The sequence below is a fragment of the Oncorhynchus mykiss genome, chromosome 15 (genome assembly GCF_057628025.1).
Source record: "Oncorhynchus mykiss isolate SJ-2025 chromosome 15, ASM5762802v1, whole genome shotgun sequence".
NCBI classification, from domain to species: domain Eukaryota; kingdom Metazoa; phylum Chordata; class Actinopteri; order Salmoniformes; family Salmonidae; genus Oncorhynchus; species Oncorhynchus mykiss.
Genome location: NC_143036.1, coordinates 62,997,868 through 63,020,000, shown reverse-complemented (window position 1 = coordinate 63,020,000; position 22,133 = coordinate 62,997,868). Strand labels below are relative to the sequence as shown.

Below are 22,133 nucleotides of genomic sequence, written 5' to 3'. Positions count from 1 at the left end.
AGGAGATGCAGTACTGCAGTACTTAATGCAGCTGGTGGCCACACACTTTTTACTTTTGATTTTATTCCATTTCTGTTAGTCACATGTCTGTGGAACTTACAAATATTTACACATGTTAAGTTTTCTTTAAATAAATGCAGTTGACATTGTTTCTTTTTTTTTGCTGAGTTTATATACAGGGAGTACCAGTACCAGATCAATTATGAAGCTATATACAGGGAGTACCAGTACCAGATCAATGTGCAGCGGTACGAGGTCTTTGAGGTAGATATGTACATGTAGGCAGCAGGGTAAATTGACTGGGCATTAGGATAGATAAAAATAAATAAGGTATTTGAGGTAGATATGTACATGAAGGCAGGGTAAAGTGACTAGGCATCATGATAGATAATAATAGTAAGGTATTTGAGGTAGATATGTACATGAAGGCAGCAGGGTAAATTGACTAGGCATCAGGATAGATAATATGAGTAAAATAAAGAACAGAGTAGCAGCAGCAAATTGTGTGTGTTTGTGTGTATGTATATATAGTCTAGTGAGTGTGTATATGGTGTGTATATATAGTCTAGTGAGTGTGTATATGGTGTGTATATATAGTCTAGTTAGTGTGTATATGGTGTGTATATATAGTCTAGTGAGTGTGTATACAGTATGTTGTGTATATATAGTCTAGTGAGTGTGTATACAGTAAGCTGTGTGTATATAGTCTAGTGAGTGTGTATACAATATGTTGTGTGTATATATTGTCTAATGAGTGTGTGTGTATATAGTCTAGTGAGTGTGTAAACAGTATGTTATGTGTATATATAGTCTAGTGAGTGTGTAAACAGTATGTTATGTGTATATATAGTCTAGTGAGTGTGCGTAGGCTCAGTGCAAGGTAGAGTCAGAGCAAATAGTTCAGGTACCACAAGCTAACTCTCACGTGAACGCGCGTGGCGAGCTCGTGGCTCTCTGCCAGACCTCTGACTCATTCCCCTCTCATTCGCCCCCTCCTCACAGTAGAAGCATCAAACAAGGTTCTAAAGACTGTTGACACCTAGTAGAAGCCTTAGGAAGTGCAATTTGACCCCATAGACACTGTGCATTCGATAGGGAATGATTTCAGATTTCCCACTTCAGATTTCCCACTTCCTGGTTGGATTTTTTCTCATGTTTTTGCCTGCCATATGAGTTATGTTATACTCACAGACATCATTCAAACAGTTTTAGAAACTTCAGAGTGTTTTCTATCCAAATCTACTAATAATATGCATATATTAGCAACTGGGCCTGAGTAGCAGACAGTTTACTCTGGGCACCTTATTCATCCAAGCTACTCACTACTGCCCCCAGCCCAAAGAAGTTAAGTGATTTTGAAAAAGCGTAAACTCTCTGTTGAGTACAGATTCAGAAGAGATAATTGTGGCTCCTTGCTAGTACTGTCTGGATGCTATCTACGAGCCATGCAGGCAGTGCAGTAACGTCCCATTCTCCCTCTCTCACAGGAGTGTCTGATCCAGACCTGGGTCAGGACATGGCTGTGGGGAAGCTGGGGACTCAGGCTGAGAAAGACCGCCGGCTGAAAAAGAAGTAAGCTTTCACAACACCCCCGTCCTGCCCCTCAAACCTGCCACCACAGCATTTCACCCCAAACAAACAACAACCTTGCGCTCAATAATACTCGATTGCCTCACATCACAGCCAGTGGGAGATAAATCATACCTGTGTCACTAAAAACACTGGGCAATGTACCACACCAGTACTAACACCCCCCTGTGTTAATCTACTGTACATGACACTACTGTAGTCGTGACACTACTACAGTGTTATGATACACACACCTTTTTATGTGCCAGACAGCAGTGTCTGTCTATAGTACATCTGAATAGAGATCATTATCCCGTTTCCAACCTTTGACCCCGTACACAGTGGCTGGTGAGGAATCCCTGTGGGGTTTCATTAGTCCTTTCCCTGTATAGGAGGCAGTTCCACATGTGGCTGGATAGAAGATACATCTCCAATACTCCCACTCTCCAGCAGAGAGAGGATCAATACAGACCAGGAACCTGAATAGACGTACAATAGAGGGATCCCCCCTAACCAAACACAGTCAGACTATTGATTGGGTTAGAGGTCTATTCATGTCACACATTGTAGGCCTACAATTCTTAGTTCATTCTTTTGGTTTGGTTTTCCAGATATAGTCCTCCTTTAAACCCACACATGAACGACAAAACAGAGGGGTTCCCTCATGTGCAAGTTTCATCTCCTTTCAACTGGGGATGTATGTGTCTACCGTGTCAGTGCCAAATGACAAATGTGTTCTCTGTCGGCGAGCTTTGAGCTGTCATGACAAATAACTTTCCCACCCTTACAGATGATTAATAGAAGGTATTATGATGATGACGACTGTGTTGTATTTGGTGTCGATTCTCCAGTTTTCCAGGAAGTGGACCGCCTTGCATCTTGATGCTCTCCTCCAGTGCATGCTATTGAACTGCCTGCTGAATTTACATTGACATTTTCAGCCTGGTCAATATCGTGATGGTTCATTGCTGATGTGTTGTGTATGTGTGATGTGTTGGGTAATGTTTGGCATTTGGCTGGTTTGTTCCTGTGAAGAATGTGAGCCAATGCATTGCAGGTGTCTTGCCCCAAGTGCATTATCTTTCGTCTGCCTGCACGCGATGCTGTAAAAAGCTGCATCGACCAAAGAGAAGAAGAAAGTGGCTTTTCTTTTGCTAACCAATATTACTCTTTGACTTGTCATTCTACTGTTCTAATGTCAGTCTTTGGAAAAGCTCTTGTCTCCTGTCTACTTGAGAGACTGTTTCTATTTTGCTGTGTGTGTGGGGGGAGGGGGGGGGGGGGTGCCTGCATCCGTGTGTGTGTGTGTGTTTGAATATGTGTCCGTGCATGTATGGGCAGTGTGTTTGAATATGTGTCCGTGCATGTATGGGCAGTGTGTGTGTGTGTGTGTGTGTTTGAATATGTGTCTGTGCATGTATGGGCAGTGTGTGTGTGTGTGTTTGTGCATTCGTGTGTGTTTGGGGGCAAGGTGGTAGGGGGGGGGGGGGGTGTTAACTCATTAACATTTGTGCACTTTTTGTCTCCCGTCACTTTCTCTTCCTCTCTCTCTCCTTGTACTCTTCCTCCCTCCCTCTCATCCTGTGACTAAAGAAGCGGGTAAGTTGTGACAGTGTGACACCTGGACATCTCCATTGTCAGCGCTGTGCCGTCTGTCCACCTCTGTCCATCCATCTGTCCCCCTCCCAATGGCCGGTGCCAAAGCTGACGTCACTCTGTCCCTCTATGGCTGTTAATGACCCCTTGCTTTCTAGCTGTCTTTCTTCCTTTCGATCTTTCTATCTTTTCATATACCGTATAAAATGTTTCTTCCCCACAGTGCAGTGGCGGCTGCATCCATGGCTGGACAAATAATGTGTGCCGTCACCTGTTAATGGGGTTGATTTTTATACCTGGAATGTCCAATACCTTCCTCCTTCCTTGTGCGTGTTTCTATATCTGTGACTGTGAGATATAACCGGTTCTGATACCGGGTTATGGGGCGTCATATCTTGTTGTTTTATTTTCTTTGTCATAACTGTTTCCTTCCTTTCCCAGCTATGTTCAGTGGATGTGTATCTCATCCATAACAACCTGACATGAACATATCTATCTATATGCCTGTTGTATTGATACGACATTGAATGGAAACAATTGATTATTGATTAATATCAATGGACACATCTCCTATGTTGTCTGTCAGTCCATTCAGTCTTTGTATGGTGTATTCAAGTGCCCTTTCTCTGCACTGAGGCCTTCAACTCTGACCAAGTCACATACATAATGTGTCACATGCCTTTTCTCCATATGCCTCATGTTGGCCACTATGTCTCCAGATAGAAGACATTTTAGCTGCACTCAAGAAGTAGTTTCCTGCCTTACAATTCTATTCAGTGAGAGTTCTAACTTCAGAAGTCTGTTTTTATGTGTGTAGCATGTTGTGTGAGTTATGTATTTATCAGCTCAACAGTCCCTCTCTATATTCAGACTCTTAGACCAGTCAGACACTATCAACTGTCTTCAGGAAGTAGCGTTCCACAGTTGGGTATCTCTCTAGCGTAGCCTCTCTGGTTCTTTTCTACACCATAGACCTCCCAGCCATCTGCTCCCCAACTCCATTAGTTAGCAGTGTGCACACAGCAATAAAGATGAGACACACACACACACATACCCCAAACACACATTTATATAGACCGTTCATCAGTTCTGTCTCTCACTCTGCCTAACAGAGTTGGTGTCGCAGGAATCAGCATATTACAAATGGCCTGGTACATGACTGAGTAAAGAGAACATCTACCTCCTCTCCTCTGCTCTCCCTAGATAAGGTGCAATTTACTCTGAGCTGAGTATGGCGTCAGGAGTGCTTAGCACTGCTTTCAGTGGTGCTCAGCATAAATAACACATTTCTCGATTTCACTCTGGCCATCTTAGTTTACCTATGGAACACTTCCACCGCCACACAAAAATGCAGTATTCCATCAAAGAATGTGAATAAAGACACCAAACACCATTTAAAGATGGCCAGAAAGAATACATTCAGCAAGACTCTCAAAAGGATATTGCAGTCAGCAGAATAAAAAGCCCAGTCTCTCTGTGGTTAGTATCTCAGTCAGCAGAAAAAGCCCAGTCTCTCTGTGGTTAGTATCTCAGTCAGCAGAAAAAGCCCAGTCTCTCTGTGGTTAGTATCTCAGTCAGCAGAAAAAGCCCAGTCTCTCTGTGGTTAGTATCTCAGTCAGCAGAAAAAAGCCCAGTCTCTCTGTAGTTAGTATCTCAGTCAGCAGAAAAAGCCCAGTCTCTCTGTGGTTAGTATCTCAGTCAGCAGAAAAAGCCCAGTCTCTCTGTGGTTAGTATCTCAGTCAGCAGAAAAAGCCCAGTCTCTCTGTGGTTAGTATCTCAGTCAGCAGAAAAAGCCCAGTCTCTCTGTGGTTAGTATCTCAGTCAGCAGAAAAAGCCCAGTCTCTCTGTGGTTAGTATCTCAGTCAGCAGAAAAAAGCCCAGTCTCTCTGTAGTTAGTATCTCAGTCAGCAGAAAAAGCCCAGTCTCTCTGTGGTTAGTATCTCAGTCAGCAGAAAAAGCCCAGTCTCTCTGTGGTTAGTATCTCAGTCAGCAGAAAAAGCCCAGTCTCTCTGTGGTTAGTATCTCAGTCAGCAGAAAAAGCCCAGTCTCTCTGTGGTTAGAATCTCAGCAGTAGTAATACATTCCCAGCTGCAGCACAGAGACAAGTGGAGATTGATGGTTCTTCAGATTAGCAACTCAAAGTCAGGCTTCAGTGACCAGCCCAGCAGCCCTAGCTGTCCCTTCAAGGTGTGTCTGGACCAGATGGTGAGAGAGAGAGAGGCAGAGAGAGAAAGAGAGAGAAAGAGGCAGAGTAGCAGAGAGAAAAAGAGGCAGAGAGAGGGGGTTAGAGAGGCAGAGACAGGGAGAAAGAGAGCTAGGGGCAGAGAGTGAGAGTACTCATTTTACATGCAGTGTGTGTATGGAGAGATTGATGTACTGTATGATAAGACCGTGCCCTTTTAGAAAGCTCTGGCCTGTGAGAGATAAAGTGTGTGGCACTGTACAGTGAACACACACACAAAATCTCGGTGTAATACTAGTGCCTTGTGTGGGGGGGGGGGGGTGGAGGGGGGGGGGGGGGTGGTATGTGACTGTCTCAGTATATGTGTGTGTGCAGTGCATTAATCCCATGTCTCTGCTCCCGCCCTCAGGCACGAGCTGTTGGAAGAGGCGAGGAGGAAAGGCTTACCTTTCGCCCAATGGGACGGCCCCACAGTGGTGGCCTGGCTGGAGGTAGGCACTCCTCTACTCTGGCCTGGAGCCATTCTCAATCCTCCCGCCTCTGGGATAGATTCACAAGGTCTGTGCCAGACTCCCACTCTGTGAAGAAGATAATATTCTCCGCCCCGGTGAAGGGGTCTATTCCTCCTCGACTCCCCAGTCTGCACACTCAGCATTCACCTGAGATACGACACCCATTATCCTCTAACCTCTGACCGTTGATGATGTTTCACATTTCAAATCAATTACCCGATGCCGTTCCACAGCCTAATGGTCACCCTTTCTAATACGGCACTTCGAAATGCAGACCAGATGCTTTCCTTTAATCAAAACATGACTGGTAAAGGATGTGGAACGACACAGTGCTGTTACATAATCGTTGGATGTATTGTGTTGTAATTACGACCCGGGGAAATCCAATGCCGTAGTAGTCAGCATGTTACCGAGAGTAGTTATAAAATGATTACGCCTCCGGCTGACATTACTCTTTGTGCTTTATTATATTAAGTCTATTATCTAATCCAGTGCTTCCCCAACTCCAGTCCTCCAGTACCCCAACGATACTCACTTTTATTGTAGCCCTGGACAAGCACACCTGATACAACTGGTCAACTGATGATCAAGCCCTCAATGAGTTGAATGAGGTGTGTTTGTCCCAGGCTATAACAACACTGTGTGATGTTGGGGGTACTGGAGGACTGGAGTTGGGAAACACTCTGGTGTTGGGCCTATGGGACCAGCAGTGGATTGAATCTGGATCTCACTGATATTAATGGAGTCAATGTCCCAGATTTTGATGTCCCAGATTTTGATGTCACCTTGGTGGAAGCCTCAGAGGCTGTTGGTAAAGGTCTACTCTGTGATTTACTATGCCATGTTCTCCCCAGCACACCTTTTCCTAGTTAAATCAATTCCAAATGGGTTTGAGTGTAATTGCTTGACATTACACCTCATAAAGGCCATAGTGATGTTGTTTAATATTAACATGGGTATTCATTAAGTAAATGAATGCGTTGCCTATCAATGAATCATCACAGTTTATTTTCTGTCTTCATTGACATATCCTATGTCTGTATTCAGTTTTTTCTCATTTAATCGTGATAGAACATGCTTGACATACAAGGTGAACATTTCAACCATGACTGCCCCCTACTGTTTCTCAGTAGATCTTTATTAAAACAAGGAAGCGCTACTCAACTTGTCTACCATAAGTAAGGATGGTAGACAAGTCCTCCCACCACATCACCGATAATTTGTAAAAACAAGCTCACTCTCTACTTTACATGAAATCACAAATGGTCTTCCTCATCCTGTTTCAGCTGTGGCTGGGGATGCCCGCCTGGTATGTGGCGGCGTGTCGTGCCAACGTGAAGAGCGGTGCCATCATGTCTGCCCTGTCGGACACAGAGATCCAGAGGGAAATTGGCATCAGTAACCCCCTGCACCGCCTCAAACTGAGACTGGCCATCCAGGAGATGGTCTCCCTCACCAGTCCATCTGCCCCGCCAACCTCCAGAACCGTGAGTGTCCATTGACACACACACACACATGCACCTATGCATGTAACTGCCGTCAGTGTGTTAGCTTAGCATATAGCGCTGCCTCCCTGAACCTGCCCGTCTGGGCTTTAACTTGTTATGGCTGCAATCCCACTAACGGGATAAGTGTCCTCAACAACCGCTGAATAGCATAGCGCTACATACAATAAATATTACTAAAAATATTTATATCCATGAAATCACAATATTGCAAAACACAGCTTAGCCTTTTGTTAATCCACCTGTCGTGTCAGATTTAGAAATGATGCTTTACAGCGAAAGCAATCCAAGCGTTTGTAAGTTTATCGATCGCACGACAAAACATTAAGTACACTTAGCATCAGGTAGCTTGGTCACGAATATCAGAAAAGCAATCAAATTAATCGTTTACCTTTGATGATCTTCGGATGTTTTCACTCACGAGACTCCCAGTTACACAACAAATGTTCCTTTTGTTCCATAAAGATTATTTTTATATCCAAAATACCTCCGTTTGTTTGTCACGTTATATTCAGAAATCCACAGGAAAGAGCGGTCACGACAACGCAGAAGAAAATTTCAAATAGTTTCCATAATGTCCACAGAAACATGTCAAATGTTTTTTATTATCAATCCTCAGGTTGTTTTTAAAATATATAATCGATAATATATCAACCGCAAATGTCTTTCACAGTAGGAGAGGGAAAAGCAATACCTATCCAAACTCTGTTGCGCTAGGCAAAACTCATGTGACCACTTGACACTTATCGTTCTGGCTCATTTTTCAAAATAAAAGCCTGAAACTATGTCTGTAGACTGTTGACACCTTGAGGAAGCGATAGGAAAAGGAATCTGGTTCATATCCCTTTAAATCCAGCAAAGGGAGGCTATGGAACATGGAGTTTTCAAAATAGAAGCCACTTCCTGTTTTGATTTTCCTCAGGGTTTCGCCTGCAATATCAGTTCTGTTATACTCACAGACAATATTTTGACAGTTTTGGAAACTTTAGAGTGTTTTCTATCCAATACTAATAATAATATGCATATATTAGCAACTGAGACTGAAGAGCTGGCCGTTTACGATGGGCACCTTTTCATCCAAGCTACTCAATACTGCCCCTGCAGCCATAAAAAGTTAACCAGGCTCCTCTATCACACCAACACACGTGACCGCCTGCTTGACAACAAACACATTGAGCTATAAAAAATGCATTCGATCTATTTGATAGCTCCACCGGCGACATTCTGAGTGAGCTTACGGCACGTTCTTAGCTCCGATACACACACACACATACATACACACAGACGGTATAGTCTTCAAGGGTAAAGACACTCAAGAAGCTATTTCTGCTAGTTTGCATTGTAACGCCTTCACAGTCAGAGAGCCTGGCTTGTGTAGCATCTCTATCCTTTGTGTTGGTAACTGAATGTTGGAGAGAATGGTAGGAAACCGGTTAAGGCCGGCTTGTTTATCTCTCAGTAGTGTCAGTCAGCTCATGCACTTAATTCAGCTCTGCAGCATTTACTCTAATTTACCACACCAACAGTTATTTTATACCTCAGTCTGTTTCACAGCTCCGAGTTGTCATGGTGATTTCATGTAACCTCTGAGGAACCTGCTGAGCTTAATGCTACAAACGGTTTATTCTATGTAGCTTTATCCATCAAATTTCAATCAAATTTATTTATAAAGCCCTTCTTACATCAGCTGATGTCACAAAGTGCTGTTCAGAAAACCCAGCCTAAAACCCCAAACAACAAGCAATAAAGATGTAGAAGCACGGTGGCTAGGAAAAACTCCCTAGAAAGGCCAGAACCTAGGAAGAAACCTAGAGAGGAACCAGGCTATCAGGGGTGGCCAGTCCTCTTCTGGCTGTGCCGGGTGGAGATTTTAACAGAACATGACCAAGATGTTCATAGATGACCAGCAGGGTTTTCACATTCACACACTCTCTCTCTCTCACACGAACACACACACACACACACACACACACACACACACACACACACTGCTCATGAATCTTTCATCAAGGAGCAGTGAACTGGGAATATGACTCTATAGACCCCCCTCTGCCATGGTGCCCCCTGCTGTGACTGATGGTCAGTTCCCTGCCCCTCTGAACCAAACGACCACTTTAAGTTTACACTCTGGGTTAATCAACCCTGTAAATGCAGGGTTGTGCTCCATACCAGTCGCAGGACTGGTTATTCTGCTTCCTTTAAGCTCACAGACAGTGACGTCTGATTCACCCTATGGGGCCGACCCGAACCGTACTGTGCTGCCCAGTACAGCTGGGCTTGGCTCGGCTCTACAGTGTGAAACAGGCATGCGTGAGCAGCCCTTTAGTACGGTGTCTTTAATAGAGATTGTCATCCCTCAAGTGATCTTATCTAGGTCATGACAGCTTGATCCAGTGGGGCTGCAAAGCACAGTGATCATGGCTGCTAAAATTAGAATCAACAACAGATTAGAATGGGTTGGAATGGGGTTTAACCGTGTGGAACACTGAGGTATATCAAACTAGACTGAGTCTGTTAGAAAGGGGTTTAACCTTGTGGAACACTGAGGTATATCAAACTAGACTGAGTCTGTTAGAAAGGGGTTTAGCCTTGTGGAACACTGAGGTATATCAAACTAGACTGAGTCTGTTAGAAAGGGGTTTAACCTTGTGGAACACTGAGGTATATCAAACTAGACTGAGTCTGTTAGAAAGGGGTTTAACCTTGTGGAACACTGAGGTATATCAAACTAGACTGAGTCTGTTAGAAAGGGGTTTAACCTTGTGGAACACTGAGGTATATCAAACTAGACTGAGTCTGTTAGAAAGGGGTTTAACCTTGTGGAACACTGAGGTATATCAAACTAGACTGAGTCTGTTAGAAAGGGGTTTAACCTTGTGGAACACTGAGGTATATCAAACTAGACTGAGTCTGTTAGAAAGGGGTTTAACCTTGTGGAACACTGAGGTATATCAAACTAGACTGAGTCTGTTAGAAAGGGGTTTAACCTTGTGGAACACTGAGGTATATCAAATTAGACTGAGTCTGTTAGAAAGGGGTTTAACCGTGTGGAACACTGAGGTATATCAAACTAGACTGAGTCTGTTAGAAAGGGGTTTAACCTTGTGGAACACTGAGGTATATCAAACTAGACTGAGTCTGTTAGAAAGGGGTTTAACCTTGTGGAACACTGAGGTATATCAAACTAGACTGAGTCTGTTAGAAAGGGGTTTAACCTTGTGGAACACTGAGGTATATCAAACTAGACTGAGGTGGATATGCATGTTTGTATTTGTGTCTGTTTGTTCCAAACACCTGTACTAATCCACTACTACACTAGCTTATGGTGAACCAGTCTTGTCATGCATGGTAAATGTGTTCCTTTGGCCCGTGTGTGTTGCACCTGTGTAGGTGGGCTGCTACTGTGTTATGTGCTGTTTTTGTCTATACAAAGTCAGAAGTTGCCCCTAACCACTGATACAGGATCAGATAGTATTTCACCCCTTTACTGGATAAGGTTATGATGGTGGTAGAGTAATCTGATCCTAGATCTGTGGTTAAGGACCCATGTCTACAGTTTTGTGTCTGTGTTTGTTTGTGTACTGTGCGTGCCCTTTGACCCCAGAGGGGCGGGCCTGCTCATCATCTGACCATGATGCTATAACACTATTGGCTTACAGTGGTGCTGCTCTTCTTCTTTAATACTGCTTGCCCCTCCTGGCGGACTACTGCTGCTGCTGCTGTCTTCTTCTCTTGGGCACCGCACTCCTAGCCGTCAGGCAATGTATGGGTGACCCACGAGGAAATGGAGACCCTCGCAGCACCCTCCTCCAAAACGGTTAGTCCTTCCTCTCCTTTTACCTCTTCTCTCACTCACTTCTCTCTTTTCTTGCTTTCACTGCAGTGTTGAGACCTGTCAATGGCTGCTTTACTGAGGCCTGTACTGAGGACTGGGCGGCAGGTAGCCTAGCAGTTAGAGCATCGGGCCAGTAACCAAAAGGTCACTGGTTTGAATACCCGAGCCGACAAGGTGAAAAATCTGTCATTGTGCCCTTGTGTAAGGCACTTCACCCCGATTTGCTCCAGGGGTGCGTACTACTATGGCTGACATTGTAAAACAACACATTTCACTGCACCTATCTGGTGTATGTGATAATAAAACATATTTTTCCCCCTATAGGATTTGGAGGGGAGGGAGATTGAATAACAGTAGGTTTGTTGATAATGTGGGTAGACTGCATCACATCACATCCATTCTCAGCTCTCCCTTTCGTTATAGTGGGTAAAGAAGGCTTTTTAAATGGAATGACTGATGCACTGCCCTATATTTACCAGTATGTGTTGGTGTTACTGCTATGTTTCAGGGAGCTGCGTTGCCCTTGGGTACCATACTGTAGTTACCCTATATTACCCGTGTTCATGGTACGTTTCAGCCAGATGTTGATTAGATACAGCAAATGTCAAGACATAATGCTATTTTTTTCCATTAGCAATGTCATCCTTTTAAACCTGACAGTGATCAGCTGATTGTACATAGGATTCACCCTACAAGACTGGTGTAAGAAGCTACATCAAATCAGATACAGGTCTGCTAACTGATACAGTATGTTCCCAACATGTTCATTTGAAACCTATTGGTTCTGTCTCAAGATTGAAGCTTGCAGGATTATTAGTCACTGCAGGTGTCATTCATGTCAATCCCTAGGACACAGACAGCTATGAACTATACTGTATGTCAATCCCTAGGACACAGACAGCTATGAACTATACTGTATGTCAATCCCTAGGACACAGACAGCTATGTACTATACTGTATGTCAATCCCTAGGACACAGACAGCTATGTACTATACTGTATCTCAATCCCTAGGGCACAGACAGCTATGTACTATACTGTATCTCAATCCCTAGGGCACAGACAGCTATGTACTATACTGTATGTCAATCCCTAGGACACAGACAGCTATGTACTATACTGTATCTCAATCCCTAGGACACAGACAGCTATGTACTATACTGTATGTCAATCCCTAGGACACAGACAGCTATGTACTATACTGTATCTCAATCCCTAGGACACAGACAGCTATGTACTATACTGTATGTCAATCCCTAGGACACAGACAGCTATGTACTATACTGTATGTCAATCCCTAGGACACAGACAGCTATGTACTATACTGTATCTCAATCCCTAGGACACAGACAGCTATGTACTATACTGTATGTCAATCCCTAGGACACAGACAGCTATGTACTATACTGTATCTCAATCCCTAGGACACAGACAGCTATGTACTATACTGTATGTCAATCCCTAGGACACAGACAGCTATGTACTATACTGTATGTCAATCCCTAGGACACAGACAGCTATGTACTATACTGTATCTCAATCCCTAGGACACAGACAGCTATGTACTATACTGTATGTCAATCCCTAGGACACAGACAGCTATGTACTATACTGTATCTCAATCCCTAGGACACAGACAGCTATGTACTATACTGTATCTCAATCCCTAGGACACAGACAGCTATGTACTATACTGTATGTCAATCCCTAGGACACAGACAGCTATGTACTATACTGTATGTCAATCCCTAGGACACAGACAGCTATGTACTATACTGTATCTCAATCCCTAGGGCACAGACAGCTATGTACTATACTGTATCTCAATCCCTAGGACACAGACAGCTATGTACTATACTGTATGTCAATCCCTAGGACACAGACAGCTATGTACTATACTGTATGTCAATCCCTAGGACACAGACAGCTATGTACTATACTGTATGTCAATCCCTAGGACACAGACAGCTATGTACTATACTGTATCTCAATCCCTAGGACACAGACAGCTATGTACTATACTGTATGTCAATCCCTAGGACACAGACAGCTATGTACTATACTGTATCTCAATCCCTAGGACACAGACAGCTATGTACTATACTGTATGTCAATCCCTAGGACACAGACAGCTATGTACTATACTGTATGTCAATCCCTAGGACACAGACAGCTATGTACTATACTGTATGTCAATCCCTAGGACACAGACAGCTATGTACTATACTGTATGTCAATCCCTAGGACACAGACAGCTATGTACTATACTGTATGTCAATCCCTAGGACACAGACAGCTATGAACTATACTGTATGTCAATCCCTAGGACACAGACAGCTATGTACTATACTGTATGTCAATCCCTAGGACACAGACAGCTATGTACTATACTGTATGTCAATCCCTAGGACACAGACAGCTATGTACTATACTGTATCTCAATCCCTAGGACACAGACAGCTATGTACTATACTGTATGTCAATCCCTAGGACACAGACAGCTATGTACTATACTGTATGTCAATCCCTAGGACACAGACAGCTATGTACTATACTGTATGTCAATCCCTAGGACACAGACAGCTATGTACTATACTGTATGTCAATCCCTAGGACACAGACAGCTATGTACTATACTGTATGTCAATCCCTAGGACACAGACAGCTATGTACTATACTGTATGTCAATCCCTAGGACACAGACTGCTATGTACTATACTGTATGTCAATCCCTAGGACACAGACAGCTATGTACTATACTGTATGTCAATCCCTAGGACACAGACAGCTATGTACTATACTGTATGTCAATCCCTAGGACACAGACAGCTATGTACTATACTGTATGTCAATCCCTAGGACACAGACAGCTATGTACTATACTGTATGTCAATCCCTAGGACACAGACAGCTATGTACTATACTGTATGTCAATCCCTAGGACACAGACAGCTATGTACTATACTGTATGTCAATCCCTAGGACACAGACAGCTATGTACTATACTGTATCTCAATCCCTAGGACACAGACAGCTATGTACTATACTGTATGTCAATCCCTAGGACACAGACAGCTATGTACTATACTGTATGTCAATCCCTAGGACACAGACAGCTATGAACTATACTGTATGTCAATCCCTAGGACACAGACAGCTATGTACTATACTGTATGTCAATCCCTAGGACACAGACAGCTATGTACTATACTGTATCTCAATCCCTAGGGCACAGACAGCTATGTACTATACTGTATCTCAATCCCTAGGGCACAGACAGCTATGTACTATACTGTATGTCAATCCCTAGGACACAGACAGCTATGTACTATACTGTATCTCAATCCCTAGGACACAGACAGCTATGTATTATACTGTATGTCAATCCCTAGGGCACAGACAGCTATGTACTATACTGTATGTCAATCCCTAGGACACAGACAGCTATGTACTATACTGTATGTCAATCCCTAGGACACAGACAGCTATGTACTATACTGTATGTCAATCCCTAGGACACAGACAGCTATACTGTATGTCAATCCCTAGGACACAGACAGCTATGTACTATACTGTATCTCAATCCCTAGGACACAGACAGCTATGTATTATACTGTATGTCAATCCCTAGGGCACAGACAGCTATGTACTATACTGTATGTCAATCCCTAGGACACAGACAGCTATGTACTATACTGTATGTCAATCCCTAGGACACAGACAGCTATGTACTATACTGTATGTCAATCCCTAGGACACAGACAGCTATGTACTATACTGTATGTCAATCCCTAGGACACAGACAGCTATACTGTATGTCAATCCCTAGGACACAGACAGCTATGTACTATACTGTATCTCAATCCCTAGGACACAGACAGCTATGTATTATACTGTATGTCAATCCCTAGGGCACAGACAGCTATGTACTATACTGTATGTCAATCCCTAGGACACAGACAGCTATGTACTATACTGTATGTCAATCCCTAGGACACAGACAGCTATGTACTATACTGTATGTCAATCCCTAGGACACAGACAGCTATGTACTATACTGTATCTCAATCCCTAGGACACAGACAGCTATGTACTATACTGTATGTCAATCCCTAGGACACAGACAGCTATGTACTATACTGTATCTCAATCCCTAGGACACAGACAGCTATGTACTATACTGTATCTCAATCCCTAGGGCACAGACAGCTATGTACTATACTGTATGTCAATCCCTAGGACACAGACAGCTATGTACTATACTGTATGTCAATCCCTAGGACACAGACAGCTATGTACTATACTGTATGTCAATCCCTAGGACACAGACAGCTATGTACTATACTGTATCTCAATCCCTAGGGCACAGACAGCTATGTACTATACTGTATCTCAATCCCTAGGACACAGACAGCTATGTACTATATTGTATCTCAATCCCTAGGACACAGACAGCTATGTACTATACTGTATCTCAATCCCTAGGACACAGACAGCTATGTACTATACTGTATCTCAATCCCTAGGGCACAGACAGCTATGTACTATACTGTATGTGTAATTATGGATCTCTTTGAGCTTGAACATAAATGTTATTCTTTGTTCCACTGTTCTCCCTGCCTCTAATACAGCCTGCATGTCAGGCACAATGAGGCTAATAGCCAACTCAGCACCATTGTACAGAGGGCGAACCACGGGGAAAAAGGCTCTCATTTGTGCCAGCCGTTTTTTGCAAGCTGGATTGGCCTAATGTGGCAGCAGCGCCCATCTCCAAATCAGATGTAATGTGGCAGCAGCTCAGCCCAGGACTAAAGGGATAACTGTGTTACTCTCCCATGGGGCCAGTTCAGTTCACACGCTAAAGGGGGGAAATCATTCTCCCTTGTCAGATTGCAGATAAATCCCACAGGCCACTTTCTCTCCCTCGAATAGTGATTTTTCATACATATTTAGATGGAGCTCTACTTTTAGATGTGAATAGTTTGTTAGGGGAATATATGCGAGGGAGAACATTTCTGTACGTTCTGAGGCCTTGGCTCTGGCTTGAGCAAGTCAACAGCCTCTGATGCTAGAGTAGAGACTATTGGACTGTAGATGAGGTCCAGTGACCTGTTGCTATTATGTTCTCATGCATAGTGCTACTGTTTCTTTTCCATGCCTGACCAATGACAGAGGTCCGGCGAGTCCGAGGAGGGGAGCTGGGCGCAGGTAAAGGATTTTTCGGTCTTTCTCATGGATTAGAACAATGGAATTGTAGATTATTTAGAGTTACTCTAGTTTTATTATTTTATTATTTATTTTTTATTTAACTAGGCACACACCAGAGTTGTCTATGTGGCGACTTTTAAACTTCGTCAAAATCGTTTACAGATTAACAATGGTTTTCAGTACTTAATTGTTTCCTTGTCATTATTGTCAGACTCTAGCGTATGGTGACATGAACCATGAGTGGATAGGGAACGAGTGGTTGCCCAGTCTTGGACTACCTCAGTACCGCAGCTACTTCATGGAGTGCCTGGTGGACGCCCGCATGCTGGACCACCTCACCAAGAAGGACCTCCGGGTGCATCTCAAAATGGTGGACAGCTTTCACAGGTACACCTGCCCTCCTCCTGCGTGATGAAGGATTTGGTCGAAAAGTTTAGTGTTGAGGCTCATTTTGTGGTAATAAGTGCAAAAGATTATTGTCTGTCTTTCTAAAAAATGGCTTTTCTAATGTTCCCATGTCTGTAGGACGAGTTTGCAGTATGGTATCATGGGTCTGAAGAAGCTCAACTATGACAGGAAAGAGCTGGAGAGACGCAGAGAGCACAGCCAGCATGAAATGAGAGGTACGTAAAGGAAAATTCCACCCAAAAACTGTCTTTTGGTATTTCTTTCATTTGTCCAAAATGTTTTGTTGTCAGCAATCAAGTTTTCGAGATACGTAACTTTCAAAAAACAGAAATCATCCCTGTATGATGCATTTAGTATCATCCTGCAAAACGCAGGATCATATGATGCAAAATCCATCATATGGGGAGGATTTCTGTGTTTTTAAAGTTATATACAGTATCTTGAAAACTTGATTAGTGACAAGCATAACATTTTGGGACTATATCAACAATGGACTAATGAAACGAATACCAAAATATCATTTTTGGGTGGACTTTTTTCTTTGGAGACTGCTCAAAGAACGATAATGAAGACCTTTGAGCTAAAATATATCTAGTAGTGTCTAATTACAATCTCGTTAGTAATCTGCTAAGGCAAATAATTTCAAATTAATTTCATTCTATTGTGAAATATAGCCAAGCAGTGTCTACCTGTCATAGAGCTAGGAGGTGATTGTCAGTAAGGACCAATCTAGCAGAGCCCAGAGGCTTTCTTCATCATGTAACCAGACATGGAAAAATTCTGTGTCTGTGGCCAAACACCCATGTTATGTTTACTGTAATACCATGTCTGTGTGCCCCAGACGTGCTGGTGTGGAGCAACGAGCGGGTGATTCGCTGGGTCCAGAGCATCGGCCTAAAGGACTATGCCAACATCCTGCTGGAGAGCGGCGTGCACGGGGCCCTGGTCGCCCTCGATGACAACTTTGACCACACCAGCCTGGCGCTGCTCATCCAGATCCCCAACCAAAGCACTCAGGTCAGATCCTTCTGCCCCCCATCACGCTATAGCATAGTTACGCCACAAGAAGGCGATGCATAATATACTAGCACAACCACACCATAAGAGAAAGACATTAACGTCTTCATTCCAAAAGTCTGTAGTCTTGTCTCTCAGAACTAAAAGCAAGTGAATTATGATGTTAAATTAAACAGTGTTTTTATTTTATTTTTATTTTCAGGACAGAATAAATTATTTAGATGATCGTCATTAGAAGTACACTTCAAACACATATTTTCATTTCTCAGTATTTCCATCTCAAACAGGTCTAATAATACCCTGAGTGCCAGACCAGTAGGTCAACAGAGAGCTGTTGGGTAATCGAGAAAGCGTCTGGAGCCCCAAATAAAGAGACCTAGAACTTCCATTTCAAATGTACCTAATAAGACCTATTTACCCTTCCTCTCCCCAGGCACGTCAGATTCTGGAGAGGGAATATAATAACCTGCTAGCCCTGGGCACTGAGAGACGACTGGACGAGGTGAGTGACTCCTGTCACCCGGACAGCTAGCCCCGCTGTTACCATGGGTGATGGGCCGTGGCAGACAGACACACAGACCTGGGTTTGTTGTCAATCATTACTCTGTTTTCCACCATCTCACTGCACCTCAGACCTGTCCTCAGTTTCCTTTCCTTTACGCCCCCCAAAACTCCTCAGTTTCCACTTTCCACCCATCACTCATTTGTCTCTCATATTGTCTTAGAGTTGGTTTGAGTTATAAATATAAGGCCTTGGGAAATTAGTCATATTTGTTAGCTACTATAAACACTGCTGTATATGCAGACACCAGCTATTCTCAGACCAGTTTATCTCTAAACTCAATCCCTAACCTGTCCCTGTCTCTGTCTGTGTGTCTGTCCGTCAGTATGAAGATAATGACCTCCGGGGGCCATCGTGGAGGAGGCAGTTCCCCCCGCGGGATGTCCACGGGATCAGTATGATGCCTGGCTCGGCAGAGACCCTCCCCGCTGGCTTCCGTGTCACCACCGGTTCACACTCCCGTAGGCTACCCCCCGAAGGTGAGCTCCCCCACAGTCCCCCTGCATGGCCAAGACCCCCAAAATGTAGACCTAACAATTAAACTAGAGCCTCCAGTCTAGGTCACTTAGCTTGGATGAATGTAAATTGCTAAAAATGCCAAATTGGATGGTAAAATTGCACTCATCAAACACTTATAAAAATGGCTAGCTGCCACAAAATGTATTTGATTAAGATTGTACCTGGATGCAATTCATTTCTGTGTTAGAGTTTGGGGGGGGGGTCCTCTTGCCCCTCTCTTTACTTGGAGCTCTCTCCCCATCACTCTCTCTCTCGTCTATCGCTGTATGGATGGAGCATGTTGCTGACTGTACCTGTATTTCCTCTGCTCTGGGACTGCTGCTCTGTGTGCAGTGCTCTATGAGGCGCTGGATGACAGTCCTGACGACATGTATTTGGACTGGTTTCAAGGTCAGATATACTGGAGCAATACCATGTGGCCTGCTGTTGGCCTGTGTGCCTTTACGCCCCCCAAAACTCCCCGGTTCCTGCTGTCCACCCTACCGTACCTCCTCTCTTCTCTTCTCTCTCTGCCTCTACTGCTCTGTTCCTCTGTTTCGTTCTGCTCCTGATGACAACGACAAGGGTGGCCATTTGTTTGTCCAGGTTGTCCGTTAGTTATAGTAGACATATTGTGTGTCCAGTAATTGTTACTCAGGTTAGTGTTAGTTGCAGCCTCTGCTGCTGCACCCTTGAAGTTAAAGCAATTAATCCCCTTTGCATATGTTAGTTGAGCTATGTTAGTTCTATGTTAGTTGAGCTATGTTAGTTCTATGTTAGTTGAGCTATGTTAGTTCTATGTTAGTTGAGCTATGTTAGTTCTATGTTAGTTGAGCTATGTTAGTTCTATGTTAATTGAGCTATGTTAGTTCTATGTTAGCTGAGCTATGTTAGTTATATGTTAGCTGAGCTATGTTAGTTCTATGTTAGCTGAGCTATGTTAGTTCTATGTTAGTTGAGCTATGTTAGTTCTATATTAGTTGAGCTATGTTAGTTCTATGTTAGTTCTATGTTAGCTGAGCTATGTTAGTTCTATGTTAGTTCAGCTATATTAGTTGAGCTATGTTAGTTCTATGTTAGCTGAGCTATGTTAGTTCTATGTTAGATGAGCTATATTAGTTGAGCTATGTTAGTTCTATGTTAGTTGAGCTATGTTAGTTCTATGTTAGTTGAACTATGTTAGTTCTATGTTAGTTGCGCTATGTTAGTTCTATGTTAGTTGCGCTATGTTAGTTCTATGTTAGCTGAGCTATGTTAGTTCTATGTTAGCTGAGCTATGTTAGTTCTATGTTAGTTGAGCTATGTTAGTTCTATGTTAGCTGAGCTATGTTAGTTCTATGTTAGTTGAGCTATGTTAGTTCTATGTTAGTTGAGCTATGTTAGTTCTATGTTAGTTGAGCTATGTTAGTTCTATGTTAGTTGAGCTATATTAGTTGAGCTATGTTACTTCTATGTTAGTTGAGCTATGTTAGTTCTATATTAGTTGAGCTATGTTAGTTATATGTTAATTCTATGTTAGCTGAGCTATGTTAGTTCTATGTTAGTTGAGCTATGTTAGTTCTATGTTAGTTGAGCTATATTAGTTGAGCTATGTTAGTTCTATGTTAGCTGAGCTATGTTAGTTCTATGTTAGTTGAGCTATATTAGTTGAGCTATGTTCGTTCTATGTTAGTTGAGCTATATTAGTTGAGCTATGTTAGTTCTATGTTAGTTGAGCTATGTTAGTTCTATGTTAGTTGAGCTATGTTAGTTCCATGTTAGCTGAGCTATTTTAGTTCTATGTTAGTTGAGCTATGTTAGTTCTATGTTAGTTGAGCTATGTTAGCTCTATGTTAGTTGAGCTATGTTAGTTCTATGTTAGTTGAGCTATATTAGTTGAGCTATGTTAGTTCTATGTTAATTCTATGTTAGCTGAGCTATGTTAGTTCTATGTTAGTTGAGCTATATTAGTTGAGCTATGTTAGTTCTATGTTAGTTGAGCTATATTAGTCGAGCTATGTTAGTTCTATGTTAGCTGAGCTATGTTAGTTCTATGTTAGCTCAACTAATATAGCTCAACTATGTTAGTTCCATGTTAGCTGAGCTATGTTAGTTCTATGTTAGTTGAGCTATGTTAGTTCTATATTAGTTGAGCTATGTTAGTTCTATGTTAGTTCTATGTTAGCTGAGCTATGTTAGTTCTATGTTAGTTCAGCTATATTAGTTGAGCTATGTTAGTTCTATGTTAGCTGAGCTATGTTAGTTCTATGTTAGTTGAGCTATATTAGTTGAGCTATGTTAGTTCTATGTTAGTTGAGCTATGTTAGTTCTATGTTAGTTGAGCTATGTTAGTTCTATGTTTGTTGAGCTATGTTAGCTGAGCTATGTTAGTTCTATGTTAGCTGAGCTATGTTAGTTCTATGTTAGTTTAGCTATGTTAGTTCTATGTTAGCTGAGCTATGTTAGTCCCATGTTAGCTGAGCTATGTTAGTTCTATGTTAGTTGAGCTATGTTAGTTCTATGTTAGTTGAGCTATGTTAGTTCTATGTTAGTTGAGCTATGCTAGTTCTATATTAGTTGAGCTATGTTAGTTCTATGTTAATTCTATGTTAGCTGAGCTATGTTAGTTCTATGTTAGTTGAGCTATATTAGTTGAGCTATGTTCGTTCTATGTTAGTTGAGCTATATTAGTTGAGCTATGTTAGTCCTATGTTAGTTGAGCTATGTTAGTTCTATGTTAGTTGAGCTATGTTAGTTCTATGTTAGTTGAGCTATATTAGTTGAGCTATGTTAGTTCTATGTTAATTCTATGTTAGCTGAGCTATGTTAGTTCTATGTTAGTTGAGCTATATTAGTTCTATGTTAGTTGAGCTATATTAGTTGAGCTATGTTACTTCTATGTTAATTCTATGTTAGCTGAGCTATGTTAGTTCTATGTTAGTTGAGCTATGTTAGTTCCATGTTAGCTGAGCTATATTAGTTCTATGTTAGTTGAGCTATGTTAGTTCTATGTTAGTTGAGCTATGTTAGTTCTATGTTAGTTGAGCTATATTAGTTGAGCTATGTTACTTCTATGTTAATTCTATGTTAGCTGAGCTATGTTAGTTCTATGTTAGTTGAGCTATATTAGTTGAGCTATGTTAGTTCTATGTTAGTTGAGCTATATTAGTCGAGCTATGTTAGTTCTATGTTAGCTGAGCTATGTTAGTTCTATGTTAGCTCAGCTAATATAGCTCAACTATGTTAGTTCCATGTTAGCTGAG

General features: G+C 42.4%; 1 protein-coding gene across 2 annotated transcripts in view; it reads left to right on the top strand.

Annotated features, from left to right (window-relative positions):
• Positions 1-22,133, top strand: part of ppfia2 (PTPRF interacting protein alpha 2) — a 269,462-nt gene that overhangs the window by 234,787 nt on the left and 12,542 nt on the right. For both annotated transcript variants that reach the window (XM_090200717.1, XM_090200718.1), the window contains exons 20-29: positions 1,488-1,572; positions 5,757-5,838; positions 7,146-7,346; positions 11,116-11,181; positions 16,371-16,406; positions 16,618-16,793; positions 16,932-17,029; positions 17,656-17,831; positions 18,265-18,333; positions 18,719-18,872. In XM_090200717.1, coding sequence (XP_090056843.1) covers positions 1,488-1,572; positions 5,757-5,838; positions 7,146-7,346; positions 11,116-11,181; positions 16,371-16,406; positions 16,618-16,793; positions 16,932-17,029; positions 17,656-17,831; positions 18,265-18,333; positions 18,719-18,872 — 1,143 coding nt within the window. The remainder of the gene's footprint in view (positions 1-1,487; positions 1,573-5,756; positions 5,839-7,145; positions 7,347-11,115; positions 11,182-16,370; positions 16,407-16,617; positions 16,794-16,931; positions 17,030-17,655; positions 17,832-18,264; positions 18,334-18,718; positions 18,873-22,133) is intronic.